The 15,163-nt window shown below is 44.1% G+C and overlaps 2 protein-coding genes across 2 annotated transcripts in view; both read right to left on the reverse strand.

The window, feature by feature from the left end:
- c1qc.L (complement C1q C chain L homeolog) lies at window positions 1–3,334 on the reverse strand. The gene is made up of 3 exons (XM_018241848.2): window positions 3,251–3,334; window positions 2,929–3,121; window positions 1–864 (listed from the first exon to the last, which is right to left on the reverse strand). The coding sequence occupies exons 2-3, from the start codon at window positions 3,101–3,103 to the stop codon at window positions 308–310; spliced, it is 732 nt and encodes a 243-aa protein (XP_018097337.1). The 5' UTR covers window positions 3,104–3,121; window positions 3,251–3,334; the 3' UTR covers window positions 1–307.
- A 9,251-nt stretch (window positions 3,335–12,585) lies between these two features.
- c1qa.L (complement C1q A chain L homeolog) overlaps window positions 12,586–15,163 on the reverse strand; it is a 5,146-nt gene continuing 2,568 nt past the window's right edge. Inside the window, exons 2-3 of the mRNA XM_018241847.1 lie at window positions 13,543–13,711; window positions 12,586–13,453 (exon numbers count right to left, since the gene is read on the reverse strand). Of these exons, the coding sequence (XP_018097336.1) occupies window positions 12,897–13,453; window positions 13,543–13,711 (726 nt within the window). The 3' untranslated portion in view covers window positions 12,586–12,896. The remainder of the gene's footprint in view (window positions 13,454–13,542; window positions 13,712–15,163) is intronic.

The raw sequence follows: 15,163 nt of genomic DNA on the forward strand, positions 1-15,163 counted from the left end.
CAGGATAGGAATACTTGCCCTTTAATGTATATAATGGATCACAATGTTATAGACACACAGAGATCATTGGCTGGGGGTAAAGCTGCTACATGATTGGACGTTGCTTTCCCCAGGGGGGGAGGGTAACGAGGGGCAGATTTGGTTCCATTACTAGAGGGGTAACCAATTTACTGGGTTCCTATGTTGGATCTCAATGAAACATGTAAAAAAAGAAGAAAAACCCCAAAGAATCTGGCAGAGCCCCCCCCCCCATTCTCCCATTGGTTTGTGCCAGTGAATGAGGGGCAGCTAAGAGCCCCCCGCTTGTCTATTGAGGAGACACAAGGAACCCAGAGAAAACGCTGTCGTTGCCCTCGGTGCCAATCATCCCATTGTAGTCATTGACCTCCATCCAGACCTCCTGCCCCCCCGCCAGGGACACCAGGACCCCCCCAGAGGCCACCTGGGACTTGCTGGACATGTGGTCACAGAAGCTGCTCGTGGCCTTTCCATCCACATAGAGGGCGGCGCAGAGATTGGCCGAGTGGGACGAGTGGAAGGAGAAGAAGTAGTGGCCGGGGATCCGACACTGGAACTTGCCACTGGTCACATTGTAGTCTTGGTGGTCGTTAGTGATCTGCTTAGTGAACAGAATGGGGGTGTTCTTGAGGGGGTGCTCTTGGGTCAGTCTGGCCACTGTAAAGGCCGATTGGTACTGGCGCTTATGGTCCCCTGGGCTGCCGGTCGCCCCCACTTCCCCCTGCTCCCCTTTTTCTCCTTCAAGTCCTGTCGGTCCCTTTGGCCCATTTTTTCCGAGAGGTCCCCTTGGGCCCGGTTCTCCTTTGTCTCCTCTCAGGCTTCTGGGTAATGATGATGCCGGGGGCCCTGGTGGGGAGGAGACAGGTGAGTGAATTGAAGGCAAAGGGGAAATGGGGGTAACTGGAATATTCCCCCCAAATCCTGTACCATGTACAACGACACTTCCAAACCCAAATGCACTTATTTACCCCAACAAAACTCCCAACTCCTTTCTATAACCCCTCCCCCCAGTGCTACAAAATATTGGGGTGAACAATTAGAGGGGACCCTGTAAGTACAGTGATGTCATACAACAGATCTGACTAAGATGATGTCACTGATATAACCCAAACATGGGGCAGATAATAAAGGGGAATGACAGATTGTATGTTGGGGGGCAGATAATAAAGGGGAATGACAATTTGTATGTTGGGGGGCAGATAATAAAGGGGAATGACAATTTGTATGTTGGGGGGCAGATAATAAAGGGGAATGATAATTTGTATGTTGGGGGGCAGATAATAAAGGGGAATGACAGTTTGTATGTTGGGAGGCAGATAATAAAGGGGAATGACAGTTTGTATGTCGGGGGCAGATAATAAAGGGGAATGACAGTTTGTATGTTGGGGGGCAGATAATAAAGGGGAATGACAATTTGTATGTTGGGGGCAGATAATAAAGGGGAATGACAGTTTGTATGTCGGGGGGCAGATAATAAAGGGGAATGACAATTTGTATGTTGGGGGGCAGATAATAAAGGGGAATGACAGTTTGTATGTTGGGGGGCAGATAATAAAGGGGAATGACAATTTGTATGTTGGGGGGCAGATAATAAAGGGGAATGACAGTTTGTATGTTGGGGGGCAGATAATAAAGGGGAATGACAGTTTGTATGTTGGGGGGCAGATAATAAAGGGGAATGACAGTTTGTATGTCGGGGGGCAGATAATAAAGGGGAATGACAATTTGTATGTTGGGGGGCAGATAATAAAGGGGAATGACAGTTTGTATGTTGGGGGGCAGATAATAAAGGGGAATGACAATTTGTATGTTGGGGGGCAGATAATAAAGGGGAATGACAGTTTGTATGTCGGGGGGCAGATAATAAAGGGGAATGACAATTTGTATGTCGGGGGGCAGATAATAAAGGGGAATGACAATTTGTATGTTGGGAGGCAGATAATAAAGGGGAATGACAGTTTGTATGTTGGGAGGCAGATAATAAAGGGGAATGACAGTTTGTATGTCGGGGGCAGATAATAAAGGGGAATGACAGTTTGTATGTCGGGGGGCAGATAATAAAGGGGAATGACAATTTGTATGTTGGGGGCAGATAATAAAGGGGAATGAGAGTTTGTACGTCGGGGGCAGATAATAAAGGGGAATGACAGTTTGTATGTTGGGGGGCAGATAATAAAGGGGAATGAGAGTTTGTACGTCGGGGGCAGATAATAAAGGGGAATGACAATTTGTATGTTGGGGGCAGATAATAAAGGGGAATGAGAGTTTGTACGTCGGGGGCAGATAATAAGGGGGAATGACAGTTTGTATGTTGGGGGCAGATAATAAAGGGGAATGACAGTTTGTATGTTGGGGGGCAGATAATAAGGGGGAATGACAGTTTGTATGTTGGGGGCAGATAATAAAGGGGAATGACAGTTTGTATGTTGGGGGGCAGATAATAAGGGGGAATGACAGTTTGTATGTTGGGGGCAGATAATAAAGGGGAATGACAGTTTGTATGTTGGGGGGCAGATAATAAGGGGGAATGACAGTTTGTATGTCGGGGGCAGATAATAAAGGGGAATGACAGTTTGTATGTCGGGGGGCAGATAAAACAGGGGAATGAGAGTTTGTATGTCGGGGGGCAGATAATAAAGGGGAATGACATATCTGGTGATGCCACTAGGGGGAGCACTTTGTGACACAAATACAAATTCTGAACCCCCAACATAAGAACTAAAATTAAGTGGGTGATTAATAATTGTAAACAAGTCCATTTACCACTAGTAGCCAAAATAGAACGGTTGCTAATGGCAACTGCACTTCTCCTACCTATGTTGATCATTGAGCCCCCCGAGAGTAAGAAGGGGCAGGATTTATGGGCAGATATTTGGGGGTTCCATGAGTTTTCCCCCTGGTTGGACTTACCTGCCTCTCCCTTGGGGCCTCTGCGTCCGTCTCGTCCGTCTTTCCCAGAGATTCCGGGAATTCCCGGCAGACCAGCGGTGCAGGAACAACATGGAGATTCCATGGATCCCACCAGGGTGATCAGAGACACGAACCCCAAAGTGGCCGTTAATGACATCATCATCATCATCATCATAAGGGTCTGGCTGTTGCCCTGGAAACAACAGGAATGGGGTAATAAAGGTGAAATGGGGTACATGTTATTGGGGTAACAGGGGCCCCTGGGTACACTGGGGGTATGTGGGGCACATGTAGTAGAGAGGAGCCTGGGGTTGGTACTTACCTCCTCGGCTGGACTCGGGCGCTGGACTGATACAGTTAAACAAGGGAAAGTGGCACCAGGGCAGTTACTCACCCCCCCCCACGTCCATCTGGGAGAAAATCAAGTTTCACATCCTAATTATTTTACTTCCCCTTATTGTGGCCCCTCAGCCCCCCCAAATGGTTCCCTTTTTGCCTTCCGTGTAGGGGACACAATTCCGCACATTCAGCAGTTTCACTGCAACTCGACATCAGCACATTTAACTCTCTCATTTACACAAACCCAGTGCCCCTTCTGCTCGGCCCTTAACCCCTCTGGGGCCTAAACCCTAAACATGTGACTTGGGATGGCCCCTCCCACATTGACTTTTGAACTGTGAAGTGGACAGAACTGTAGCCATAACCTTAACCCTTTGAAAAAAAACCAGGTCCATCATTAGGGGCCCGTTATTATTATTATTGACATGTATTTATATAGCGCCAACATATTGCGTAGCACTGTAAAGTAAATGTGATTATACAACTAAATCACATGAATTAAATACATAGATCATATGGAATTAAATACATCACAATCAATACCGGTACAAAAGGTGAGGAAGGCTTTATGCAAAAGAGCTTACACTCTAAAGGGAAGGGAGTAATACACAAGGTGTGGGAGTGGGCAAGATGGAATTAAGTGGGTGAGAAATGTGGTACTGTATGTGGTGTTGCGTTTGGTAGTTAAGCAGAGTGAGGGGAGGCTTCTCGAAAGAAGTGCGTTTTCAGAGATTTCTTGAAAGCAGAAAGGTTGGGAGAAAGTGGGACAGACCGTGGGAGAGAGTTCCAGAGGAGGGAGCAGCCCTTGCAAAGTCTTGAATGTGAGTATGTGAGGAGGTAATGAGAGAAGAGTTGAGGAGCAGGTCAGTAGAGGAGAGTAGTAAGCGAGTGGGTGAGTATATAGAGATGAGTTCAGAGATGTAGGGTGGGGCAGAGTTATGAAATGCTTTGAAAGTCAGTGTCATTAATTTGAATTTGATTCTGAAAGGTAGTGGAAGCCAGTGCAGGGATTGACAGAATGGCGAGGCAGAGGAGGAGCGGTTGCTGAGGTGTATGAGCCTCGCAGCAGTGTTCATTATGGACTGGAGAGCTGACAGTCTCTGGAGGGGGAGGCCAATTAAAAGAGAGTTACAGTAGTCTAGAAATGATATGATGAGAGAGAGAATAAGAATTTTGGCAGCATCTTGGGTGATAAATGATGGTATTTTGGAAATGTTCCTTAGGTGGAAGTGACATGATTTAATAAGTGACTGGATATGAGGAGTGAATGACAGAGTTATTGAATATTCATGTTCCCGACACAGGGATAAGTGGCCGCACCAGGTCTACATAAATCTCATTGCCAGTGTAAGTGTCAGTGTAAGTGTCAGTGTTAGTGTGTCAGTGTTAGTGTGTCAGTGTTAGTGTTAGTGTAAGTGTTAGTGTCTCTACTGAGACTGCTTTGTGCAGAGTTACAAATGATCTTCAGATGCCAAAGCCAAAGGTCACTTCTCCATCCTTCTCCTCCTTGACCTCATCTACATTAGATCCAGTTGATCACTCTCTCCTGATTCTCTATTCTCTTGGCATCAGTAACCAGGCTGCATCTTGTCTCTCTTCTTACCTCTCTAACTGATCATTTACTGTCTCTTATGATAACAAAACCTCATCTCCAGTTCCACTTAATGTGGGGGTGCCGCAAGGCTCTGTACTTGGTCCTCTGTTGTTCTCCCTGTACTCTCTGTCTTTGGGAGATCTCATCCATTCATTTGACTTTAATTATCATCTGTATGCGGATGTACCCCAATATATTTATCCACCCCTTCATTAACAGCTGAAACAGAGGCTCAGATCTCTAACTGCCTCCTGGTTATCTCAAATTGGATGAACCAGCGCCACCTCAAACTCAACCTAACACTGAACTTATCATCTTCCCACCTAAGCCTGGTCCTACTCCCCTATTTACTATCTCTATTGATGGCTCATTAACCCTGTCAACTCAGCTCACTGTCTGGGGGGAATCTTTGACTCCTCTCTCTCCTTCTCTGATCATATTAACTCCACTGTCAAAACCTGTCACTTTTTCTTACGCAATATTGCCAAAATCCATCCCTTCCTTTCACCTGATACATCCAAGACGCTCATGCATGCTCTCATCCTATCCTGACTAGATTACTGTATCCTTCTACTAACTGGCCTCCCTAACTGCCATCTCTCCCCTCTACTGTCTGTATTAAACACTGCTGCCAGAATTCTCCTCCTCTCATCCAAAAGGTACAGGCCCCCCCGCTGCTGAAGTCCTTATCATGGCTTCCTATAAAACAAAGAATAACTTATAAACTCCTCCTCCTCAACCTTCCCTTCATTCCTCTGCACCTCACTACATCTCATCTCTTGTCTCTCTATATGTTCCTGCCCGAAACCTCCGCTCCTCTCAGAGCAACCGCTTGGTTGTACCCCCACTACTACTGCTGTTTCCCGTATCAAACCCTTCTCTCTTGTGACTCCTTATATTTGGAATGTCATTCCTGAATCTCTCAGGAGAGAATCCTCCTTCAGTGTTTTTATAACAAAACTCAAAGACTCCCTCTGGGAGCACCTGGATAACAGCTGAACTGGCACTCATATAACAGTGTAACAAACTGTAACTCCCAGCACATTAATACCCCTCTGAATTGTGTCTGTATGTTACCCTCCCATTTAGACTGTAAGCTCTACGGGGTAGGGTCCTCTAGCTTTTTGTTTCCTTGACACTGAGCACATTAAAAAACAAAAAATCATTATTTGGCTCATTCTGCCGATTCAGCATTAACGTTACGATGTTGGGGGGCAAAATCTTCAGTCGTGGCCAATGAATGAGACAATAGGAAGAAAGAAGTTCAGTGACACTCAGGTAATGGCAGGGGGAGACCTTTGCTTTAAATCTATTTAGTGCGACATGTAACGTTCGGGGGACAACCCCTTTATCAAACATATTGGAACAGAATAAACAAAGTCATTTAAAGCCCAGGTTGGTAACGTGACCATCAAGTGGGTGTGGTCAAATTAACATAATTATCTAATGAACTAAACACATTATTTAATATAGAGCAAACACCGATAAACAAACAAACATGATCATTGAACAGAGCACAGAACCAAAAAAGGATAAATATTAAATGATACATTTTATATTGTCCAAAAGCGACACAATATCTGCACAAGTGAAAGTCTCCAGGTGATGAAATAACCCAAAAAGTCCACTGGAAATATGATCCAGAGCAGAGAAAATACAGAAAATGTACAAATTGTCCAAAGGTTAAAAACAACCGGGAAAAAGAAGACAAAGTATCAAGTTGTCTCTTATCCAATAATGTAACAATGTCAATTAATCAGAAGGAAATAAGTTAAAGGGAAACTGTCATGGGAAAAAAATTCTTTTTCAAAATGAATCAGTTAATAGAGCTGCTCCAGCAGAATTCTGCACTGAAATCCATTTCTCAAAAGAGCAAACTGATTTTTTTATATTCAATTTTGAAATCTGACATGGGGCTAGACATACTGTCAATTTCCCAGCTGCCCCCGGTCATGTGACTTGTGCTCTGATAAACTTCAGTCACTCTTTACTGCTGTACTGCAAGTTGGAGTGATATAACCCCCTCCCTTTCCCCCCAGCAGCCAAACAACAGAACAATGGGAAGGTAACCAGATAGCAGCTCCCTAACACAAGATAACAGCTGCCTGGTAGATCTAAGAACAACACTCAATAGTAAAATCCAGGTCCCACTGAGACACATTCAGTTACATTGAGTAGGAGAAACAGCAGCCTGCCAGAAAGCATTTCTCTCCTAAAGTGCAGGCACAAGTCACATGACTGGGGGCAGCTGGGAAATTGACAAAATGTCTAGCCCCATGTCAGATTTCAAAATTGAATATAAAAAAATCTGTTTGCTCTTTTGAGAAATGGATTTCAGTGCAGAGTAGCACTATTGACTAGTGATGGGCGAATTTGCGCCGTTTCGCAGAAATTTCTTTTTGACGTCGGCGAATTCTGGACGCAAATTTTCGCAGGCGTTTCGCGAATTTATTCGCTGGCGGCGAATATCGCAAATTCGCTGCAAATTCGCGCCTGGCGAATAAATTCGCCCATCGCTACTATTAACTGATGTGTTTTGGAAAAAAACCTGTTTTCCGATGACAGGATCCCTTTAACTAACTTACGCTACAAGGGGAACTGACCCTCAAATCAATCAGGCAGAATTGTTTATGTAAGAGGAAAAAGCTCCGGTTAATCACCATTTTATAGGTAAGACGCCATATTAAAGTCTTCATTTAACCCCTTAGGGTGCCGTGAGTGCAACAGCCAGATCCAGTAACATTCTCACTGTAATAAACTTCTCTTTTTATCAATGTCTGGTTTAACCCCCACTTTCTCCAAAACCTGCCGATAATAGTTTTGCCAATAAAGATTCTGGTTTAAATGGAGTTGTTTGTTCTGTATCTTTTTACATTACAACTGTATCATGGGAGGTACTGGGCGATATTTCCTAATATTGGATTTGTGCTCGTTAAGTCTTGTTTTAATCGCCCTACGTGTCTGCCCAATGTATACCAGGCCCCACGGACTCTTCATACAATCCACCACCTCACGTCTCACAACTGAACAAACCAACAAGATCGGGTTTAACCCCTGAATGTGGATGAGTCACATGACTGCCGGGGGTTAATCCCATTGACTACAATTCCTACAGGGGAACGTGCCCTTGCTCTGAGTGCCCAGTATGTTACGTACCCCTTTATGTGGGGGGGCCCTTACGCTTAATCCCCAACATTCCTGCCCCTTCTCTACCAATAAATGGGGGTGTCCTGAACAATTGCCCATATTTAGAATCCGTACCCAGAATTTTCTACTGTTTCAGAATTATATTACGATGTGTTTTAGAATTAGTATCATAAGATGTAACAAACGGGATTCTTTGGGGTTTCGCTGATCTCTCCTTCCATTTCTTACATAAAGCAGATTCTCTTGGTATAAGTTCAACCTCTCAATTCTGATTGATTATAATCCATCTCCACTAATGTATCCCCCATAACTAGTGACTGGGAGGGATACAGTTCAGCCGTACAGGTGATTCTTTCACCCTCAGTAATTGGGAGACCCTTAAAAAGACCAAATCTCGTGGGTCTTATCAAGTTGTTCCAATCAGTAGATTTACTATATAATCATGTGACAAAAGAAACTCCCACAACTTCAATATTCACATGTGAACTCAATGGTTGAGTGTACACCTTTAAGATAATAGGACACAAAATCCTGCAATATAACCAGCATGGGTTGTATTGGAAAAACCTCCAGGGAGACGGATTGTTTCCAATGTGGGATCTTTATGGCCATTTCCATTGACTTATTCCAATTCCTTCCAACACTAAGACCATGTGTAACTGATACAAATGAGTTTCTGAGAAGACTCAGTAAAATAAATGTTCCAGCAGAAAGTTTCTTACTGTGTTCGCTGGATGATAAAGATTTATTTACTTCCATAGCCCATAGTGAAGGTATTGATTATATACAGAATTATTTAATTGCATCAAACCTTTCCATGTATAAAGTGACGTTCATTTGTCTCTTCTGGAGATGCTCCTGACTAAGAATTACTTTGTATATAATGAGGAATATCACCTACAATTACAGGACTGTTACATGGGCACCAACATGGCACCGGCTTATGCCAATAAATACTTGGATCTTTTTGAAAAAACACACATTTTTTTTCAAATGGGGAAATGAATCAGTAAATTTATCACTACATGAGATTTGTCCATGATACTTATTTCATATGGACTGGGACCATGCTGGTTATATTGCAGGATTTTGTGTCCTATTATCTTAAAGGTGTACACTCAACCATTGAGTTCACATGTGAATATTGAAGTTGTGGGAGTTTCTTTTGTCACATGATTATATAGTAAATCTACTGATTGGAACAACTTGATAAGACCCACGAGATTTGGTCTTTTTAAGGGTCTCCCAATTACTGAGGGTGAAAGAATCACCTGTACGGCTGAACTGTATCCCTCCCAGTCACTAGTTATGGGGGATACATTAGTGGAGATGGATTATAATCAATCAGAATTGAGAGGTTCAACTTATACCAAGAGAATCTGCTTTATGTAAGAAATGGAAGGAGAGATCAGCGAAACCCCAAAGAATCCCGTTTGTTACATCTTATGATACTAATTCTAAAACACATCGTAATATAATTCTGAAACACTGGAAAATTCTGGGTACGGATTCTAAATATGGGCAATTGTTCAGGACACCCCCATTTATTGGTAGAGAAGGGGCAGGAATGTTGGGGATTAAGCGTAAGGGCCCCCCACATAAAGGGGTACGTAACATACTGGGCACTCAGAGCAAGGGCACGTTCCCCTGTAGGAATTGTAGTCAATGGGATTAACCCCCGGCAGTCATGTGACTCATCCACATTCAGGGGTTAAACCCGATCTTGTTGGTTTGTTCAGTTGTGAGACGTGAGGTGGTGGATTGTATGAAGAGTCCGTGGGGCCTGGTATACATTGGGCAGACACGTAGGGCAATTAAAACAAGACTTAACGAGCACAAATCCAATATTAGGAAATATCGCCCAGTACCTCCCATGATACAGTTGTAATGTAAAAAGATACAGAACAAACAACTCCATTTAAACCAGAATCTTTATTGGCAAAACTATTATCGGCAGGTTTTGGAGAAAGTGGGGGTTAAACCAGACATTGATAAAAAGAGAAGTTTATTACAGTGAGAATGTTCCTGGATCTGGCTGTTGCACTCACAGCACCCTAAGGGGTTAAATGAAGACTTTAATATGGCGTCTTACCTATAAAATGGTGATTAACCTGAGCTTTTTCCTCTTACATAAACAATTCTGCCGGATTGATTTGAGGGTCAGTTCCCCTTGTAGCGTAAGTTAGTTAAAGAGATCCTGTCATCGGAAAACAGTTTTTTTCCAAAACGCATCAGTTAATAGTGCTGCTCCAGCAGAATTCTGCACTGAAATCCATTTCTCAAAAGAGCAAACAGATTTTTTTATATTCAATTTTGAAATCTGACATGGGGCTAGACATATTGTCAATTTCCCAGCTGCCCCAGTCATGTGACTTGTGCCTGCACTTTAGGAGAGAGATGCTTTCTGGCAGGCTGCTGTTTTTCCTTCTCAATGTAACTGAATGTGTCTCAGTGGGACCTGGATTTTTCTATTGAGTGCTGTTCTTAGATCTACCAGGCAGCTGTTATCTTGTGTTAGGGAGCTGCTATCTGGTTACCTTCCCATTGTTCTGTTGTTTGGCTGCTGGGGGGAAAGGGAGGGGGGGGTGATATCACTCCAACTTGCAGTACAGCAGTAAAGAGTGACTGAAGTTTATCAGAGCATAAGTCACATGACTTGGGGCAGCTGGGAAACTGACAATATGTCTAGCCCCATGTGAGATTTCAAAATTGAATATAAAAAAATCAGTTTGCTCTTTTGAGAAATGGATTTCAGTGCAGAATTCTGCTGGAGCAGCACTATTAACTGATTCATTTTGAAAATTTTTTTTTCCCATGACAGTATCCCTTTAACTTATTTCCTTCTGATTAATTGACATTGATACATTATTGGATAAGAGACAACTTGATACTTTGTCTTCTTGTTTTTAACCTTTGGACAATTTCTACATTTTCTGTATTTTCTCTGCTCTGGATCATATTTCCAGTGGACTTTTTGGGTTATTTCATCACCTGGAGACTTTCACTTGTGCAGATATTGTGTCGCTTTTGGACAATATAAAATGTATCATTTAATATTTATCCTTTTTTGGTTCTGTGCTCTGTTCAATGATCATGTTTGTTTGTTTATCGGTGTTTGCTCTATATTAAATAATGTGTTTAGTTCATTAGATAATTATGTTAATTTGACCACACCCACTTGATGGTCACGTTACCAACCTGGGCTTTAAATGACTTTGTTTATTCTGTTCCAATATGTTTGATAAAGGGGTTGTCCCCCGAACGTTACATGTCGCACTAAATAGATTTAAAGCAAAGGTCTCCCCCTGCCATTACCTGAGTGTCACTGAACTTCTTTCTTCCTATTGTTGAGGGGTCGGCCGATCCCCCCCTTTTTGCTGGGCACCAGGGATTCAAGTTCCAGGAGGGCCAGGGTGTGGGATAATCAATCAATGAGACAACCCATATCCATATCCCAATATCAGTCGTTTGTCTCCCACCCACATGAACAGATTCTCATACAATAAATATTGGCGTGTGTATGGCCTCTTAATACAGACTCGTAAAGTGACAGTGTCAGCACATGGCTCTGGATGGGAAAATGAAAGGTAGCGTTCAGGGGAGAATGTGTTCACTCACCCCCTTATGTGTATATAAGTCTGTCCTGTCTCTTTAACTTGGGAGGGATTTGAGCACAAGGTGGGGCTTGAAAGTCCTCTCCCTTAAAGGGACAGTACAGGTGGATCCATTATAGATGGGAGGTGCTGGTTCTTCTCTGTATATTGAATCCTTGATAGAGATGAACACAGGGCACTTGGGGGGTAAATATGACCCTATAATTAGTGTGATGAAAGCTGAAGTGGAAAATCTCTTGTCAGAGGTGGGAACAGCTAGTGCAGAGATGAACTGCCCATCTTATTACTAAGTGCCCCCCCCCACATTAATCCCTTTATACACCGCCTGACAGACCTACGTACAGATTGTGCGACATTATATTCTCCCATTGCTTCCGGCCGCATCAGCCAATCAGTAACAAGAACCCACGGCCCTTTAATAGATTTAATATTTCATCATACAGATTTGAACAATATCAGCTGCTGTGATACATCTCATTATGTTTATACAATTGCCCCGACTGCTTGATACATAACTGCCCCTCCAGTGCCACCTGCCCATCAATTTAATAAAGAAGCAAAAATGAGAAGAAAATCTTTATATTCACCCCGGCAAGCAAATAGGAAACCATTGAATTCCCTCTAAATTCTCTACTTAAATGGTAGGTCCACTGTGTATAAAACCTTGGCCCATTCACATTAGGAACTGTCATCTATCCCAATCCCAAGAGAGGATCCAATCTCCCCCAGTACTTCCTCTGATTCTCTGTACTTCCTGCTCCTGGGCTGTTCTCTTTCCCATGGTCAGACAGGAACCTCCCCCTGGGTAAGTGAATCCAATCTCCCCCAGTACTTACCCAGGTACAGAGCTCTGATTCTTTGTACTTCCTGCTCCTGGGCTGTTCTCTTTCCCATGGTCAGACAGGAACCTCCCCCTGGGTAAGTGAATCTCCCCCAGTACTTACCCAGGTACAGAGCTCTGATTCTGTATAATTCCTGCTCCTGGGCTGTTCTCTTTCCCATGGTCAGACAGGAACCTCCCCCTGGGTAAGTGAATCCAATCTCCCCCAGTACTTACCCAGGTACAGAGCTCTAATTCTCTGTACTTCCTGCTCCTGGGCTGTTCTCTTTCCCATGGTCAGACAGGGACTCAGAGCTCTGTACCAGAATAAGTAGGTGGGAGTAGGTGTATCTAATACAAATGGGCGCATTTCATACCAAGTGGACCTACTCTGTAGCAGTCATTGTGGGCAGGAATGATACATCAGTCACTGTAGGTTGTGACTACTGAATTATTAGTGGGGGAAGAGCAAGAAGCCACTGAACACACTGGTGATGTCAGCAGTAGTCGCAATGTTCTTTTTCTGTGCGTCGGTTTCGATCCAAACCTCATCCTTGTTCCTCAGATTAAGGACGGTGCCCCCTGAGTTGACTTGGTGCTGTGGGGCCTTGGCGCTGGTATCGCAGAACCCGAGGAGTCGGCCCCCATTCTTGACGATATAGAGACACAGGTCCCCACTGGACATGACCTGGAAGGTGAAGTAATAATATCCCGGGTCGGAACACACAAACTTGCCCGTGTCGGTTTTGTAGGAAGTTTCCACGTTGGTTATCGGCCGACTGAACAGAACCAAGTTGCCCTTGATTTGGGGGTTGGAGGCAGAGAAGGCCGGGCGCCTCTGATTGGCTGTGTCGGCCATTGGACCCTTTGCTCCCTTTGGCCCCATTTCTCCTGGAGGTCCTGGGGGCCCTTGTGGACCTTTATATCCAATTGGCCCAGGTCCACCAGATGCCCCAGGATTGCCAGTCTCCCCTTTGTTTTCTGTGAGCCCCAAGTTCCTCCCAGGCGCCCCTAAATATAAAATACAATAATCAGATCCTGGCAGTAGTGGGACAGTGTAGTGAGAAGAGGGTGAGTGGGTAAGTTGCACCTGTACTTACCTGGGTGCCCTCTCTCTCCTTTCTCACCCTCTCGCCCATCTCGCCCGGGCGTCCCAGGAACCCCATCTCTGCCATCTGGTGCCAAACACACGTCTGACTGGCACAGGGCGAAGCCCCAACTTCCTGCCAACAGCAGTGTCACCAACCACACTCTTCCTCCCATCTCCACCTGCAACAAAGCAAATTCATCAGTGGCACCACGGACACCCTACTTTCTGCTCCCCCACTGTCCAACCCCCTACATACTGCTCCCCCACAGTCCAACCCCCACATACTGCTCCCCAACAGTCCAACCCCCTACTTACTGCTCCCCCACTGTCCAACCCCCTACTTACTGCTCCCCCACAGCCCAACCCCCTACTTACTGCTCCCCACTGTCCAACCCCCTACTTACTGCTCCCCCACAGCCCAACCCTCTACTTACTGCTCCCCCACAGTCCAACCCCCTACTTACTGCTCCCCACAGTCCAACCCCCTACTTACTGCTCCCCACAGTCCAACCCCCTACTTACTGCTCCCAACAGTCCAACAGCAATCTCAAAGGCAAAGTTCGGAAATGAAGAGCGCATTGAGGCTCAGGCTAAGACTAACCCTAAAATGTTTTTAAGGTATATTAATAGTAAAAAGATGCAGGTTGAGATTGTTGCTCCATTAAATAATGGTACCAGTATGGTTGTAACAGATACAGATAAGGCAAATGTGTTAAATCAGTTCTTTTCTTCAGTGTATACAATAGAGGAGTGTGAGTTCACAGGCTCACTTTATAGCTGCACTAATGGCTCAGCTCAATCTAGTCAGTGGCTGACTCAGGATATGATTCATAAAGCTTTAATACAAATGAATGTAAACAAGGCTCCAGGGCCTGATGGCATACACCCCCGGGTTCTAAGAGAGCTCAGTTCAGTTTTAGACCAGCCCTTATTTCTGATTTTCTCAGATTCACTGTCATCTGGTATGGTGCCTATGGATTGGAGAAAAGCTGATGTTATTCCAATATTTAAAAGCCAGTAAGTCTGACATCTGTGCTGGGTGAATTATTTGAAGGCTTGTTAAATGGATGGTTTACCTTTGAAGTAACTTTTAGTATGTTATAGAATGTCCAACTTCTATCTACTTTGCAATTGCTCTACATTATTTATATGTTTTACTTATTGAGTTATTAGCCTTTTTTTCTGATCCTTTCCAGCTTTCAAATGGGGGTCACTGACCCCATCTAAAAACAAATGCTCAGTACAGCTACACATTTATTGTTATTGCTTCTTTTTATTCCTCATCTTTCTATTCAGGCTTCTTCTATTCATATTCCAGTCTCTTATTCAAATCAGTGAATAGTTGCTAGGGCAATTTGGACTCTAGCAACCAGATTGCAAATTGCGAATTGCAAACTGGAGAGCTGCCGAATAAAAAGCTAAATAACTCAAAAACCATAAATAATAAGAAATGAAAACCAATTACAAATTGTCTCAGAAAATCCCTCTCTACGTCAGGGATCCCCAACCTTTAGAACCCATGAGCAACATTCAGAAGTAAAAGTTGGGGAGCATGAAAAATGTTCTTGGGGTGCCAAATAAGGTTTGCACATGGATAGGAAACTGGCTACAGGATCGGGTACAGAGGGTGG

The sequence above is a fragment of the Xenopus laevis genome, chromosome 7L (assembly GCF_017654675.1).
Source record: "Xenopus laevis strain J_2021 chromosome 7L, Xenopus_laevis_v10.1, whole genome shotgun sequence".
NCBI classification, from domain to species: Eukaryota; Metazoa; Chordata; class Amphibia; order Anura; family Pipidae; genus Xenopus; species Xenopus laevis.